A 16250-nucleotide genomic window follows, 5' to 3' on the forward strand; every position below is an offset into this window, starting at 1 on the left:
GAAATCAACTCTTATTTCCTATAGCAGATTGTTGGAAAGCTGATGATCTTGTTAATTTAATGTCATCTTTGTCTCTTAGCTTGTTGGAACTCTTATGCCATTAGAAAAAGGATAGCTCGGTGCACAAAGCATCTACGTTATTTGGGTCCGACGAAGGCAAAAGGCAAAACCTAGTGCCCTGCTAATCTTGTCAAAAGAATAAATTGCATTTGAGGAGTAACATAAATTATTTCTACCCAAAGAATAAATTTAAAATACACTTTTTTTCCTTTAGAAGTAGAAGCAGAAAGCCAGAAACTACTTTTAGTTTAATTCTGATCAGAATTTTAGATTTTCCAAGCTATAAGCTTGATGCATCTATGACCGAAGTTTCATAAACATGCTCCCTTCCAATATTTTGTTAATTATGTTAATTAATTAAAAAATTTAATTAAAGTGTCTGTTATAAGTATTTCAATTTATTTATTGATTTTTCGTATATTGAAGTTCAAAAGCTTTACTGCAAAGATTGGCAAAAAGGAATCATTCTGCTTTGCAAATATTAACAAAAGTGTTTCTTAAATGATTGGTCCAAACACAAATTATTACTGCCTGAAAATACTTTTTTTTCTTTCTAAAACTCTATAAAAGAAAAAACAAATTCTCTTGGCACTCTATTTTAACGAAAACATGACAGAAGAAAAAGAAGATCTTGAAAGTTTGATCAATCAAACTATTAACAGTGATATTTATTCTCAATTTAATTTGCACCTAAATATCCCTTCCCTACTAATTTATGGGAAAATTTTTGTCTGGACACGAAATTTAAGAGAATGTTTTCTCAAAAAAATCATGATTTAAAACAAGTTATATAAACTCTTGTTTGTTACTACTATAAATATAAATTATCTCATTTCGCTTGAGAAATTCAAAGTTAAATTAGAATATGAAATATAAAAAAAATTATTTCTTTTTTGAACAAGTTGAAGTCTCTATCCTCTTTTCAACTTTGGTTTGTGAATTCCGATTCATGTCTTCTCCTCTCACCATTACACTCTCCTCTTCATCTTCATTTCCTCTTCTTCTCCATCGCCATGTAAGCCCTTCTTCTTTTAATTCTTTGCATCTAATTTCTTTTCATTTTAAAATAAAATTAAACGGTTTTTTGGTTCAATTCTGCCAATGTGAGTTTGGTAAAGTATAGTGGGCCCCCAACATGAAGAAAAATATTTTGATAGATTGTTTTGTTTAATTTCATGTTTGAAGGTTAGCATTTCCAACGTGCTGTGCAGTCGTCACTTGTACCTCCGGCAAAAGCAGTTATCTGCCAGGCAATTGCCACGTCTCTGCTCTGTTAGTAGTGATAATAATGTACACTCCAATTCCCTCTTTTCTTTTCTTTTACTATTATTATTTTTTGGCTGGCTTATCTTGTATTTTACACTCTGTTTGGATGGTTGTTACATATTGTTTCATAATGTATCCTATTATATTGTGCTGTATTGTATCGTAATGTATTGTTTTGATGAGTATAATGTTTGGATAGATTGTATCGTTTCCCATCATTATATAATGTCACACATCAGGGATTTGAAGTATAAACCTACAAGAAAAGTAGGGTACGGAGTAGAACTACTGTAAAAAGGTAGGGTAAAGGATAAAATAGCAGGAGAGGAAATTAGTTAAAGGGGTCTTTACAAAAATGAATAGAGGTATATGACCCTCTGTATACATGGGCGATTCTGAAATAGCACAGAGGCGATTTGTTAGATAATAAGTAAAGACAAAAAGAAATAAAGTAACGACGCCATCACACCAAATCGGTGGTTACACAAAATGGGACTTTTCGTCATTACTTAACGACGGATTTAACAATACGATATAATAAAATTTAACAATCAAAACAGTATTTAAACTAACAACACAGTACAGTACAATAGGTAACAACCATCCAAACAAGCTGATTAGAGTTTTATTGACTAGTTTGAAGTGTGTATCCTGCATTGCCTTCTAGATTTAGGATTTAGACCAGTGGGTGCAAAGTATCACTGTACTGTAGTCGTGACAATAGGTTTGACCTAGTAAAAGTATGTATACTGTGCAAAAAATTCAATTGGTAATTCCTTCTCTTTTATACAATCATTTTTGTGTGCTAGTTAGAACAACTATAGTGTTCGTGTTCAAATATTATTTTTCAGGTGACTGAAGTTGACTTGTTCTAGTGTTATCTTTCTTAATCCGGCATTTCTTTTTGCTTTGATGGTCTAGCAACTTAGTCTCTCCACTTTTTAGTTCAATTAGGAACTATTTTGACAGCAAAAAGCCAAGCCTTTTTGTCATTAAGATCATCATACTTATGCTCGACTTTGGTTACCGGTTCTATAATAGGTAGAAGTAAAATTATGGCAGGATCAGTCAGCAGGGAAAACAACCCTTCTCCAAGAAGAATTGTGCTATTGGACCTCCCACCCCTCCCCTCCTCCCGACCGATCCCTATGATCATTCATGAAGTGGTGATTTATCTCATAGCTAACCTCTCTACTGTTTTGCAAGGCAAGGTTTACGAGTCGCCAGAATTTCAAAATAGTCCTCTAGATCAAAAAGGTATTATCCTAAAAGGTAAAATGTGTATTTGATGTCTTCCTAACAGTGTATATCTTATCTTTTGCCTACCAACTAAACCGTGTAATTGGCTATACTTCCAAATCTTGCTAGGTACTGCAGAAAAAGATGAAACTAGTCAAACAGAATCACCCACATCAAATACGTAAGTGCCACTTTTTGCCTGCTTTGACCAATAGTGTCTGGAAAATTTGGGACGAGGTTGATATTGCTATCTAAGCTTCCATGTTCGATTTTTCTGTATTTTGAGTTATTTGATCGATTTTCAATATGTAGAAAAATTTGCTCTTTTCTCAATCCATTTCTAGTTAGAGTAGGACCATATTGTTGGAAAAACCAATATTTGTAGTTTTCTTAGTTATATATGCTTCGCTTGTTGATTAGCTAGTTTTGTGAGAATATGTCTCTTTGTTAGAGCACTAACAAGATCAGTAGTTACAAAAAAATGGAGCAAGTGTTCATAAGTTTAACAATGACTCCAGTATGACTAATCATTTTTATAGTGATACAGGCAAGTCTTCCTTCTAAGTACTAGAATGCATCGTCCTAATAGTTACTACCAGTTAACTACTTGTGAAATGGGAGAGATATGATAGAGGAACTCAGAAGCAACAGAAATTTTGGTGAAAGAGCTGTTTAATATAGGAAAAAATTCCAAACTTGCCCCTATACTATCTGAAATTGAGCAAATTTTCCCTCCGTTTGACTTTTGCTTCAATCATACCCTTGCCATTAACGAATCATCTAAAATTGTTCTTGCAATTAAAGGAACTCTAGCGTGAAACGGGCGGATCCACATGTTCAAATTCTTCAAAAAAAAAATTACCCTTAAACTTTTGACTATGGTTCAAAATTACCCCACATTGGAGCTTTGTTAGGGTTAAGGGAAAAGTGAGACTTTCCTAACAACGGGGACAACATATTGACCAAAGAGTCAAACGGAGGGTAAAGTTGCTCAATCTCGAATAGTGTAGGAGCAAATTTGACCCTTTTCCCTTTAATATAAAATCTCCTCTGTTTGGATAGGATAACTGATTGAGAAGTTCCTTCCTTTCTCAATGAGGCATAGCAATCTGTTGAATGCTTATTGAGATTTTTTACAATAATCAGAGTATTGAAGAAGGAACCTGCAGGAGGACTTTATTTGTCCCATATCTCCTTCTGGACTGTAGTAATTTCTTTTATCGCCTACTATTGGTTCATGTGTTTTTAAATTTATGATAGGGGTTCATGTGTTTTTAAATTTATGATAGGGGCCACATTTTCAAGTTTTCTTAACATCTTACTCCTCTTATTGACATAAAGTTGTTCTCTGGTCTTGGTATATGTTTCTTATATCTTCTGGAATGGAAGGATGAATTAGCTTTAACTTTACATCTTTGTTGTGCTGAGGTGAATTTCCAGTTTTGGTGGGACACCTAATGTTGAGATCTAATATTTTTTTTTTTCCCTTGCTGCATATCAGGATTCTGACAAGATTGAGAAGATATGGCGCTGCTGGAGTATTATCATATGGACTGCTAAATACTGCATACTACCTTACTACCTTTCTTATTGTGTGGTATGTCAAGTGATACGAACAACAGGACCAATAGTTATCTGTATTTCTTATTCCAATCTATCATAGTGTTATTGATCAGCAATACACTATCTCCACTAGCTATTCGCTCTTTAGAAAACTTATGAGCCTGATTGTGGAGATTCTTACCTACCCCCTGTTTTACCCTGTGAGAGAAGTTCATCTTTCAATTTCATAGGTAAACAACCATAAAACTGAATAAAAAGATATTTCACGTGCAAAAAATTGAAACTTTTAATCTACAACATTGGAGCTGAGGATCTGATCAAGATAAGGAAGAAACATTGGAGCAATTTCAAGAAGCAAGTAATGGCTGCTGTCTATGGAGCCATTATATATCAGATATGGGAAGCAAGTAACCATAAAATATTCAGAGGATAGGATGTAAATACTAGTTACATGATACAAGTTACAACAGATACAAAGTGTAGTGAGAGCAAGATTAGACATGTATAGGAATACGAAGAGTGGTAGGAAATATGTTTCTCTTATAGATTCAATTTGTACTTAGTTTCTCTAGAGGCTCACTATCTCTTGGCACCCTTCGTAGAAGCTGGCTTGGACTTTGGGTGCTCTCATAGGTGTATTGATCCTATTTGTTGGTATGGTAATATTTCATAGTTTATTTGCCAAATAAAAAAAAATGAAACTTTTAGTTGTATTGAGTTTTTAGTTTAGTTTGTGTTGCGGCACCAGCGGCCTCAACTCAAAAAAAGAAGTGACTTGGACAAAAAGAAACGAAGTGGCTTAGACAAAAAGAGACGAAGTGACTTAAGGCACCAGTTGATCTCTCTGGATGAGGTTGCATTCAACTGTTGTAGAAAAATGATGATATGGAAGATGAAAACTTAGAAAACTTTTTTTTTTTTTTTTTTTGATGAAGTAATGTGTTTCATAGATACGCATCAAGAAGATGCAAAGTTATAGGAGGCTAATTACAAAAGAACAAAAGTGTAGGAGAACGTTGTTTGCCTCAAATACAATGTCTCAGTCAAGAGCTAAAGTGCTAATAAAATCCAAAAACTGCACTGAACTAGTTACTAGGGACAACATTGTCCAACAAAAGAGATGAACTAAACATTTAGCTTTAAGAGAGTGACTTGGAGTTGAGATGCCATCAAAACACCTACTGTTTCTCTCATTCCAAAGGCTCCAAAAAATAGCAGCAGGGATCATCAACCAGGTCTTCTTGATGGCCTTATCAACTTTCCATTTACTCCAACCCACATATGCCTCTCTCAGATTCTGAGGCATCACCCAACTTAATCCAAAAATAGTGAAAAACAAGCTCCAAAGATTAAAAGCTACTGGACAATGAAGAAAGAGGTGATTGACTGTTTCCAGCTGGCAATTGCAAAAAAAACACTTATTGTCCAGTTGAAGTCCTTTCCTGTTAAGATTATCTATAGTAAGGCTGGCATTATTGAGGGCTATCCAGCTGAAGCATTTGATCTTAGTAGGTAGTTTCGTCCTCCAAATCAACTTCCAAGGCCATGAGTCAATGACCTGATCTTGGTTGCCAAGCTGACTATAGCAATCTTTAACTGAGAAATTGCCTTTGCTGCCCCATCTCATTCTGTCTGAAGTACTTGCATCAATGCTAGAAGCTTCCACCTTTGCTAGCAATTCCAGTAAGTCCTGTATCTCCCAATCTTGTGGGTATCTTCTGAAATGTACATCCCAACTGTTGTTGCTCCTGTTTTGGGCAATTGAGGAGACCTTGTCCAGTGCCATGTTGAATAAACCAGGATACTCTTCCTTTAAAGTGTTGTTGCCTAGCCATTTGTCTTCCCAAAACTTTATATGTTCTCCATTGCCTGGCTTGAAGTGGACCTTCTGGAAAAATTCATCACCCAGCTTGCTAATAGATTTCCAAAGCCCAACTCCATAGGGAGCATTAGATAGCCGGGTGCTCCAGTTATCCTTTGCCCCATGTATAGAATTGATCACCCCTTTCCATAAGCTTGGTTTTTCTGTGCCATACCTCCAAAGCCACTTCATTAATAGACTTTTGTTGTGAGCTGACAGATCTCTTACCCCCAGCCCTCCCTCATACTTTGGTTTCAAGACTTTGTCCCATGCTATTAGGTGGTACTTTTTTGAGTTGCTATTGCCTTCCCATAAGAAGTCTCTCTTGATCTTATCCAATTTTTCTAGCACCTTACTAGGGATAGGAAATAGAGACATGAAATAAGTGGGTATGCTATCAAGTACACTACTGATAAGGGTGACTCTGCCCCCTAGAGATAGGTACTGAAGCTGCCATGAAGTCAAATCTCTTTTCAAATTTTTCCACCACCCCATTCCAAATTTCACAACTTTTGAATTTTGCCCCCAATGGAAGACCCAGGTAAGTGCTAGGGAGAGTCCCAATGTTGCACCCCATAGTTCCGGCCAGTTCATCAATGTTTAGAACATTGTTGACTGGGTATATAATGCTCTTCAACTTGTTGATATGTAACCCTGATAAGGCTTCAAAAAGGAGGAGGGTAAGGTTTAAGTATTGCATTTGAGACTTTTCAGCTTCACAGAAGACCAATGTGTCATCAGCATAAAAAAGGTGAGAGACTGTAACAGTGCTTCCAGTGTTTGTGCCACCAACACTCAACCCCCGGATCCATTGCATCTGACTGGCTTTCTCCATCATTTTGCTTAATCCTTCCATAGCTAGAATAAACAGAAAGGGGGGAGAAAACTTATGAGCCTGATTGTTGAGATTCTTACCTACCCCCTGTTTTACCCTGTGAGAGAAGTTCATCTTTCAATTTCATAGGTATACAACCATAAAATCGAATAAAAAGATATTTCACGTGCAAAAAATTGAAACTTTTAATGTACAACATTGGAGCTGAGGATCTGATCAAGATAAGGAAGAAACATTGGAGCAATTTCAAGAAGCAAATAATGGCTGCTGTCTATGGAGCCATTATATATCAGATATGGGAAGCAAGTAATCATAAAATATTCAGAGGATAGGATGTAAATACTAGTTACATGATACAAGTTACAACAGATACAAAGTGTAGTGAGAGCAAGATTAGACATGTATAGGAATACGAAGAGTGGTAGGAAATATGTTTCTCTTATAGATTCAATTTGTACTTAGTTTCTCTAGAGGCTCACTAGCTCTTGGCACCCTTCGTAGAAGCTGGCTTGGACTTTGGGCGCTCTCTTAGGTGTATTGATCCTTTTTGTTGGTATGGTAATATTTCACAGTTTATTGCCAAATAAAAAAAAAATGAAACTTTTAGTTGTATTGAGTTTTTAGTTTAGTTTGTTCTGCGGCACCAGCGGCCTCAACTCGAAGGCACGAGTTGATCTCTCTGGATGAGGTTGCATTCAACTGTTGTAGAAAAATGACGATATGGAAGACGAAAATCCAAAAGATGAAAAAAAATACAGATGATAGTTTCTTAAAAGAAGAAGTAGTTCAAGCAATGGACCCATGGGAATCAGGTTCTGCAAACGGCGTTGCGCCTCATTCATAACCTGCACAACTCATTACTGTCGCTGACACCAATCACTCTTGCAGGGGCGATTTTATGTAGTGATTTTGGGTCACGTGAACACATGGTCTCTCCGTAAAACTAGCTATTTTATGTATGTATATTTTAAAATTGGTATAATATTAACTGCTGGAACACATGCTACAAGAAGGCTAAATTGTGCACTTGGTTGAAGGTTGAGTTATTTACCTAGAGGCCTAGGGATCAATTCCCACTTAATACATTTTTTCCTTCTTTTTTTTTTTTTTTTTTTTTTTTTTAGTGGTGAACCCATGTTCTAGAAATCCTAGATTCGCCTCTGCACTCTTGGTGCCAAGCATTTTTGGATGCTAGGAGTCTAGGCCTAAGGTAAACATAATGGTAATTGACAAGACGTCAGTGTGATTAAATTTCAGGGTATCAATAAAGACTGCCCCCTCTTTTTCCTTTTAGCTGCCTAGGTTACATATCAAATATGCAACTCCTGCTGCTGCCCAATGTGAAAACCAGTTTGTGTCGAGACTCAAGAGGCAATATGCCAAACAAGTTTAAGCAGTAGTTTGATAACAGTAATATTACCAAGTGGCGGTGATGGGAGAAGATATACAATGTTTTACTCCTATCTAAAGAAAGTCTCTCACGATAACAAAATTAGTTGAAAGACCAGAAACATCTATCTGTTCAACTATTTCAGACTACATGATACACCTGCTCTGTTACACAATCTCATATGGTTTATCCATTTTGTTCTCATAAGCATTTTTGTCTGTTTCAAGGTTTTATGTGGCTCCATCACCTGGAAGAATGGGTTACCTTGCTGCAGTTGAACGGTAACTGTAGCTTTATGCATTCTTTCCCTTTCCGGTGGATCCATTTTTTGGCTTCTTTGGATAAATTTAAGTAGTTCCACTTTATCTGCAGGTTTCTCAAAGTAATGGCCATGGTATGGGCTGGTAGCCAAGTTACAAAGCTTGTCCGAGCAGGAGGGTGAGAATCAAATGATGCACATGTTAGCCACAGAGTAGTGTACTATGAGTCTTCAGTCCCTTTCCTTTGGGAGTTAGTGTGGGGGACTTCAAACCACAAACTTGCTGTTGGAATTGTCTAATTTATTATTTCTAGATCAGATAAAACAAATCAGTTTACTGTCTTGGTTTCACTACTCTGAATATGTTTCTCCGTTCTATCTATTTCCTTGGAGACAAATGAGGAAACCACCATGTCATATTAGAAGTGAACATGCATATAAAACGATGTAATGAAGGATAGATAGAGAAGAGGACAGCCTTAGAATTTATTTAGCAGACACAACAATCTCTTCAAATGACACCAATGGATCTTCTGTCATGAGAGATATTTGACTTCACAGATTATTTTGTATGAGAAACATTGGAATTATGAGCTGTGAGTCAATCCTTATCATCCTATGTTTCTTAGGAGTGAATAGTTTGTTTCTGCAATACATACATTTGCATCTTTGGACATGCTTAGGTTATAGTTTTCCTGACTTCCTTCTAGATTTTCCCGTCCTAACGTGAATAAATACTGATCATGTTTCAGATGGAATTAATCTGGTTGTATTTTAATTATTGTGTTTTTACAGAATTTTTATTCTTTCTTAGATTCTCTTCAGTATGAGGTTCAGTCTTCAAAAATTAGCTCTGCAAGAATTTCACAGCTCTTCTACATGTATGCATCATATCTGTGAGAAACTAAAATCTATACACTTGCTGATTGTCTATAGGGCTTTAGCTCTCGCTCCTTTTGTGCACAGAGGACTATCATGGTTTACAACAAAGATGAAGTTTGAATCACAAGGGAAAGTAAGTGAAATTGTGAGTTTTTCCGGCATCATCAACGTAACAAGGTTTTGCAATTCACCATGTGATTTTGTGATCCAGGCTTTCGCGGTCGTTGCTGGGTTTTGCTTTGGCTTGGCTTTTATGCTATTTCTCATAGTTACATTACTCTGGGCATGATAATGTTCTGTTCATTCGTCCTAGTGGGAATTTACCGAGTTCTTCTGCTGAAGCTAATGCTTGTCCAGGTGAGCACAATTCTGTATTCACCATGTTTTTCCAGTTTTGCCATTGTATCTTTTCATTAGTTACGTTTGCAAAACTCATAGGCTGATTTCTCTTGTATTTCATCTTCAGGCACAAAGTTATCTCTTCCTATGGAATTTTTGTACATGGCCTAGGAGGATCTGACAAAAGATGTTGCATACCCTCTCGAATTTTTATCACGTTAGGAGTATTGAAATACTTGTAGATCGTTCGCTAGAATTTCTTGTATCTGGTATTGTTTTTTAGTGCCAGTCTTGTGTGTGTTTGAAATAGAACCTTTGTCTTGTAATCTGTGACTGATGCAATCAAGCTCTCTTACTGTTTGAGTAATCAGCTCGTCAATGAGAAATACTTTGTCTGAAATACTGATTCCATGCTTAGCTATTGATTGTCATAATGTGCAAACTGACAATATACTTCTGTTTTAAGTGTTCATATGGATTGGTGAAGATTATATTTAGGTTATCTTTTCTCTCTCTTATCTGTTTTCTTTTAACACTTTCCAAGTGCAGTAGTGTAAGGAAAAGCAAAATGGAGCTTCCTCTTCAACACAACCCCTATTTCTTTAAAATGATGGCAGAATTACCTGAATTCAATCTTCACTCGCAAAAGCTAGTCTAACCGAGAAGCATAGAGTAGATATTTGCCTTAGCATCTGCAAATCATTGTACCACATGGTGGATATTGACAAATACACTTCCATTTATATCGGAAACAAAAAGAAAGAAGATCCATGATAATGTGTAGTTTTAAAAGAAAGGATGCCAGGTTTCATAGAGATACATGAAGTTATGAGGTGTTTTTAATTTGAATAACATTATGGTTAAGAAACCAGCAATCCTAACCTCATTCAGAATTTTGGAAAAATAAAAATACGAGAAGAGAAGGCAATGCAACTATCTTTCCGGTTTGAATTTTTTGTTAATATAAAGAGTATGCACTCTGAAATTTTTTAACATTATCGAACTAGGATCCTTTCGTAGGAAATTTCAGCAACACAAGTCTTTTACTTCAACAAGGAACCCAAGGGCTGTGCTTTATACATTTTGTTCCTCCATGAAACAATATGACTAAAGTCATTTGTATGCAAGACATTTTTTTTTACTAATATCTCAACTCTACAATAAAATCACATGATTCAATAAACTCTTTATAAGTTGCTGACAACCTCTAGACTCAAACAACAATAACAACAAACAAACCAGGGTAATCCCACAAGTGAGGACCTAATACTCAAAACAATCCTTCCACTATCACCATGTCTCACGTACTTCATATCTCATTAAATAAGACTTATTGAACAAGGTAAAATCTCTCATGAAAAACATTTTACCTTATACCAAACGCGAAAAATAAAGTCTCGGAGTTCACCACAAGAAGTCTGGAAAAACAAAGAATTTATTCAACAATGATGCTTCTTTTCGGCTGCAGGAGAAGCTGGAACCTTCACAGTATCACTTGCTAGTCTCCAAGAATCTAGAAAGCATATACAAACCCTATAAACTAAACGCCTCACTATGAGTCTCTAATCACCATAGGTTCGTATAGATGACATTTCAGAATATAACTTCCTGAAGTCTAACTATTGCCAAAGCAACTGGAATTCGCTTGAGAGGCGTGAGATAAATACCACAAAGAAAAACATTGTTTAAAGCATAATGCATGCGCGAGTGAGATTCTTGTACTAAACATTTTGTTCAATAAACAGCTAACGAGAGAACCCACTAATGTTACCTTTATCAAAAAAAAAAAACGAGAGAACCCACTATACTACAGAGTCTTATGGTTAGAACAGGAAAGTGGAACTCTATAAAAGTGCCTCTTATGTGTCATTTATGCCCATGCTAATATTTCTCAATACATACAATGATACAGTGAATAGCTAACAAGACATGATGTTCTTGAAAGTTCAATAAGCATGTGTATACTGGAATATCTAGGAGTACAATTACGCTGTTGTACGTTTCATCACTTCAAGGCACCAGCTTCTCACAAATCAGAGCCCAACAGGAAACTGAATCCCCAATCAATGCCACCCCACATAAACACACCGTTAGTCCTTGAGAATAAAGAAAAAAAAATCAAGCAAGCTGCGTAGCTGCAGTCATGTTACTGAAATCCCCATCTCAAATGCAATGACTACCCAGAGTAAGTCTTCAAATCCACTCCAATCTGCCTTGATATTCCACACGATATTTAATTTTTCCCGCTGCTGAGAGTGCCTGGCTTGTTACTTTTGCAGACTTTGTAGTGTACTTCAATTCAAACCTAGGGAATTTTCTGTGATTCTCTTCTGTACTAGAAGGTGTATCTGGTGGGATCTCATTTAGGAACTCGTCTGCCACATCTCCGTCTTCATCTATTCTAAGACGCTTGGCATACCATCTCAATCCCTAAGCACAGAGAAAAAATGAGAACTGTTAAAGATGTGCATCACAAACTTACCAGTTATTCTAAAATTCAGAGAACAACAAAAGCACAAAACTGGATGCACTGAGCAACAATCAAGAAATTATAGTCATTCTTAATGAATGACAATTAAACAAGTCGAACATGTATGGACTGTCAAAGAAAGTTGTCATTCTCTCATCAGCATCAAAGATAATGCACGTACATGATCCCAAACGAATCAAGAAACTTAAACATTAGGTGTTATTTGTTAACTTGCAGCTCAACTCTAGGTGTTTGATTAACACAAGGAGAAGAAAAGGCGCAACCACCAAAGTTTCAACAAAGAAGCAACGACAGGCATTAACAAACTGCAGCAGGACCACGGCATCAAGAAGTTAAACTGACTAGAAAAACTTATCCAAAAAAAAGTTAAAACTGACCAGAAAATCTCCCATGTCCTCTCTAAACTAGAAAACCTTTTTTTACTAGACACCATTTTGCTATTTCTTATGTTTTAGAGAGACAGGAAGGTTGGCCATAGAGGTATTTTGATTATGATATGAAGCACTAAGAGTCCTTGAAGTTAATACATAAAAGAATACACCGAATAACAAATTAATGAAAAAGCTCTTCTTTCTGGCTTTCAGATACTCTTATCAGATAGTGCGTGGAGCACCGAGCTCATACACAGAAGGTTGATGGAAAGACACCTGATCCCCATTTTTTTGTTCGATAACAAGCTAGGAGTGAAGAGCAGATTTTCAGAGGACTTCACCTCCTTCACGGCGGAATGCATAGAAAAGCACAAAGCCCCGATGGGGCTTTAAGCACAAGGCACAATTAAAGCATGGACATTAGTGAAGAAGATGCAAATGAGGAAATATATATGTGTGTCTGTATATATAAAATGCTAGAAAAATAGTTACACACAAAAACAATTATTTGGACAAGTTGAGAAAATCACAATGAAGTCAAGTATAAGTAAAAAAATCATGTCAATCATATTCAAACCATTTTAGATTTCTGATTGAGATGCAAAGTTGCAATTTTAAGAGTCGAATTCAAATTTAATGACCAGCTTACTTTAATAAAATTCTAATTTCATATTCCATACCAAAACATGTTCATTCATAACATTTTCTTAACAGCTTATACATCAATTTACCAACAATATTTATTATTTAGTTACACCTTCGAGATAGAAGCCTAATAATGATGCGCCGTGGAACCTACACCAAAGCGCCGCCTAAGTGAGATGAAACATCCAACTTGTACTTCACTTAGTTTCAGGGTTCGTGCCTGAAAGTGAACCTTTAACGACAACGCATCTAGGCTTACAAATGAAATCCTCGCTCACTTAGTAATCCTTCATATTAATGTCCTTCCTTTTGCAGGGAAATCACCATGCCCCAAAATCTAAACAAACTACCAAGCGAATCTTGCATTAGCAAATAACAAAAAATTCTCCTTTAAAAGATGAAGATAACGTAGCACAAATGTTGATGGAATCTCCTTTACCACACAACAATTATAATCAAATACTAAACTTTCAAAGCTTCAAACATTTAGGAACCAAGTTGAAGAACTAAATTCTTTCTTTAGATCGGATGTCATCCTATGTTTGACAAACTTTTCCATAGAATTTAATTCATTGGCCAAGAAAAGAGACTTGAATATTCATGCTAAAACAGTGATCGTTTCTTATGCATTTGAGGACACATCATGATCTGATCCTGTATTTCTCTTCAAAGATATTTCATTAACTGGCATATTAGGGAGCTGCAAGTGACAAGCTTTATTTGGACCATTTCTTGATTTGTGCATGTCATCCTTGCGCAGGGGCCATGGTAATCTTCTGCATCATTCCAATTTTATTGGATGTTCCCAAAGGGACAAGTTATAGGCTTTCTTTAGTTCATGATACTTTTCTTACGCGATTGCAGACAATCTTATAGCCTAGTCTATCACAGGAACCAATATTTGTAGGCAAAATCTTATGTCCTCTCTGTACACCATGTTTGTAGGCGAAAATCTTATGCCCTGGTTGCACAATTAGACTTTCATAGGAGAACAATACTAGGATCTTGGGAACTTGCCAAAGAAACAAACAGCTACAACGTACAAGAAACTTAGTCCTACAAGAAACACTGAATATTTGCATTCATAGAACCTAGAAATAGCAAAGAATGACAATGCCTCTAAAACTAGGAGAACAATCCAGAACTTGCCATTATCCTACTATGTAAATTCTTGCTAAGAAGAATGCCCATGTTGTGGCAATTCCACCCAGAAGGTAATGGGTTACTCCTACAACACGTCCTTGTATAATGCTCAAGGCTCTCGGCTAAGTAAGCATAAGCAACTTTTAATTTATTATGAGCCCAAACGATGGATTCAATAAGTTCTTGCCAATAACCACGTCCGCTGAATAGAAACATTAAATTAAAAGCCCAAGCAAAATGAGCACCTACGAAAAAAAGCCATATGCAGATAATGAAGAACCATAAGATTGAAGTACGCGTCTGCCCAAGAAAAATTATTAATCAGTGACAAACAATTTCACATATGTGAGCTTATGTAGCATTAACTTGACAGTTATTAAGCTGACCTAACCAAATTGGATTAACATAATAGTAATTGATTGATTGTTCATCAGTATTAAAGAAAAGGTTGTAAGCAGAAATGAATAAAACAGAACTATATTACAGGTTCTCAAAATAAAAGTTTCTTTCAATTTTTGTCCCCAGTAATTACCTGAACGCCACCAGCGCCTGTTTTACAGGGAATAAGGATAGGACCAGGTAGATCTCTAGAAACAGGAACTTGAACAGGTACACTAAATCCTTTACGAGGAACATTATTATTATTATTATGAGGTGGTGCTATGTTGTTGTCATCTTCTTCTACATCTCTAACTTCATGCCCCCCTTCGTCTTTTGAAAACCCTAGAAACCCAGCTAATCTCCTGAATATACCCATCACTTGTACTACATATAAGATAGTACATGCATTTCAAGTTCAAAGAAACACTGAAAATCACAATCGACGGTAGATCTTAAGTCTTCGTACGGACTGGTGATCGGCGAATTAGAGAGTAGAGATGATTGATAATTGACAAGTTTAAAGGTGCAGTGCGACGAGCTGATAAAAAAAGGCCTAAAGTAGATTTTTTTTTTTTTTTTACTCTCTTTTCGTTGGCACTTTGGTAACGCAATTAACTTGTGTTTTTACCCAAAGTAAACGACAAAGCTGAAATGATCCTGGCTTCAGTCACATTGTTAGCACCTAATCAAGTCTTCACCCCGCCTCAAATTATCTGTGTTTGCTAAATATAGTTGTCTCTGTTGTAAATAATACTCCATTTTAATTTATGTGAATTCATTTGATTGAGCACGATATTTAAAAAAGAGTTAAGATTTTTGAAATTTGTGGTTCAAAATAATCTTGAAAATTTGTTTGGCTGTAAATTACTTCATAAAGTGAATTTGTTTCTTAATTAGGAAAGACGTCATTTATTTTAGTACGGACTAAAAAGGAAATAGGTTCACATAAATTAAAATAGATGGAGTATTTAATAGTGAATGTCCATGTATCATTCAAGTAGTTTGGTGGTTATCTTTTAGTTAGTGATCTCCAAAGTGAGTTATCTTTTAGTTAGTGATCACTAAATGTTAGTTATTTTTAGTTGGTGAAACCAAATGTATTACTAAATTAGTTTTCCTATAAATAGGACCACTCATGTCCTATGGAAAAAACACAGAAGTGAAAGAAATCATATCAATCTTAAGTCTCTTTCATTTATATGTTCTCTTGCATTTTAATTTTATTATTTTATAACAGTCTCAAATTATTTATCGTTATAAAAGTTCAAAACGCAATTGATTATTTCTTTCTCATTTACCCTTATAGAATTCTGTCATTAATGAAAATGAGATAAATATTTAATGGAGAGAAATTATAACTTAGACATAATTTGACACGGAGGGAGTAGTAGTATAAAGTTTAGCGTTTTAGGTGTAGTTTCCTGGTTCACTTTTGTTTTTTTTTTAATACTCCCTCGTTCCATAATAAATGTCAACTTAGCTAAAAATACGCATATTAAGAAACTAATAATACAATGTGAAGTTT

The 16250-nt window shown here is 35.7% G+C and overlaps 2 protein-coding genes and 1 non-coding gene across 8 annotated transcripts; 1 reads left to right on the forward strand and 2 right to left on the reverse strand.

Annotated features, from left to right (window-relative positions):
* The first annotated feature begins 971 nt into the window (after window positions 1-971).
* Window positions 972-10477, forward strand: LOC132051954 (uncharacterized). Of its 6 annotated transcripts, none has more exons than XM_059443243.1 (10): window positions 972-1075; window positions 1246-1350; window positions 2538-2598; window positions 2695-2746; window positions 4067-4162; window positions 8442-8495; window positions 8587-8652; window positions 9410-9488; window positions 9567-9712; window positions 10244-10477. In XM_059443243.1, the coding sequence occupies exons 1-9, from the start codon at window positions 1010-1012 to the stop codon at window positions 9642-9644; spliced, it is 657 nt and encodes a 218-aa protein (XP_059299226.1). In that variant the 5' UTR covers window positions 972-1009; the 3' UTR covers window positions 9645-9712; window positions 10244-10477. The 6 variants fall into 6 exon arrangements, with proteins under 6 accessions (XP_059299226.1, XP_059299225.1, XP_059299227.1 ...); XM_059443242.1 differs by lacking the exon at window positions 10244-10477 and adding an exon at window positions 9822-10096; XM_059443244.1 differs by lacking the exon at window positions 10244-10477 and adding an exon at window positions 9822-10096 and having other exon boundaries at window positions 2704-2746.
* Window positions 10478-11537: 1060 nt separating this feature from the next.
* Window positions 11538-15270, reverse strand: LOC132051955 (uncharacterized). The gene is made up of 2 exons (XM_059443248.1): window positions 14877-15270; window positions 11538-12124 (listed from the first exon to the last, which is right to left on the reverse strand). The coding sequence occupies exons 1-2, from the start codon at window positions 15099-15101 to the stop codon at window positions 11888-11890; spliced, it is 462 nt and encodes a 153-aa protein (XP_059299231.1). The 5' UTR covers window positions 15102-15270; the 3' UTR covers window positions 11538-11887.
* On the reverse strand, window positions 13916-14016 carry LOC132054984 (U6 spliceosomal RNA). The gene has a single exon (XR_009414454.1). It is a non-coding gene; the product is annotated as a U6 spliceosomal RNA (small nuclear RNA).
* Window positions 15271-16250: the final 980 nt, after the last annotated feature.

Source organism: Lycium ferocissimum, chromosome 4 (genome assembly GCF_029784015.1).
Source record: "Lycium ferocissimum isolate CSIRO_LF1 chromosome 4, AGI_CSIRO_Lferr_CH_V1, whole genome shotgun sequence".
NCBI classification, from domain to species: domain Eukaryota; kingdom Viridiplantae; phylum Streptophyta; class Magnoliopsida; order Solanales; family Solanaceae; genus Lycium; species Lycium ferocissimum.

Coding starts and splice junctions, on each gene's coding strand:
- LOC132051954 (XM_059443243.1), top strand. CDS start 1,010: ATGTCTTCTCCTCTCACCATTACACTCTCCTCTTCATCTTCATTTCCT. Junction 1,076..1,245: donor CTCTTCTTCTCCATCGCCAT/GTAAGCCCTTCT, acceptor TCATGTTTGAAG/GTTAGCATTTCCAACGTGCT. Junction 2,599..2,694: donor AAAAGGTATTATCCTAAAAG/GTAAAATGTGTA, acceptor AAATCTTGCTAG/GTACTGCAGAAAAAGATGAA.
- LOC132051955 (XM_059443248.1), bottom strand. CDS start 15,101: ATGGGTATATTCAGGAGATTAGCTGGGTTTCTAGGGTTTTCAAAAGAC. Junction 12,125..14,876: donor CAGGCGCTGGTGGCGTTCAG/GTAATTACTGGG, acceptor CTCTGTGCTTAG/GGATTGAGATGGTATGCCAA.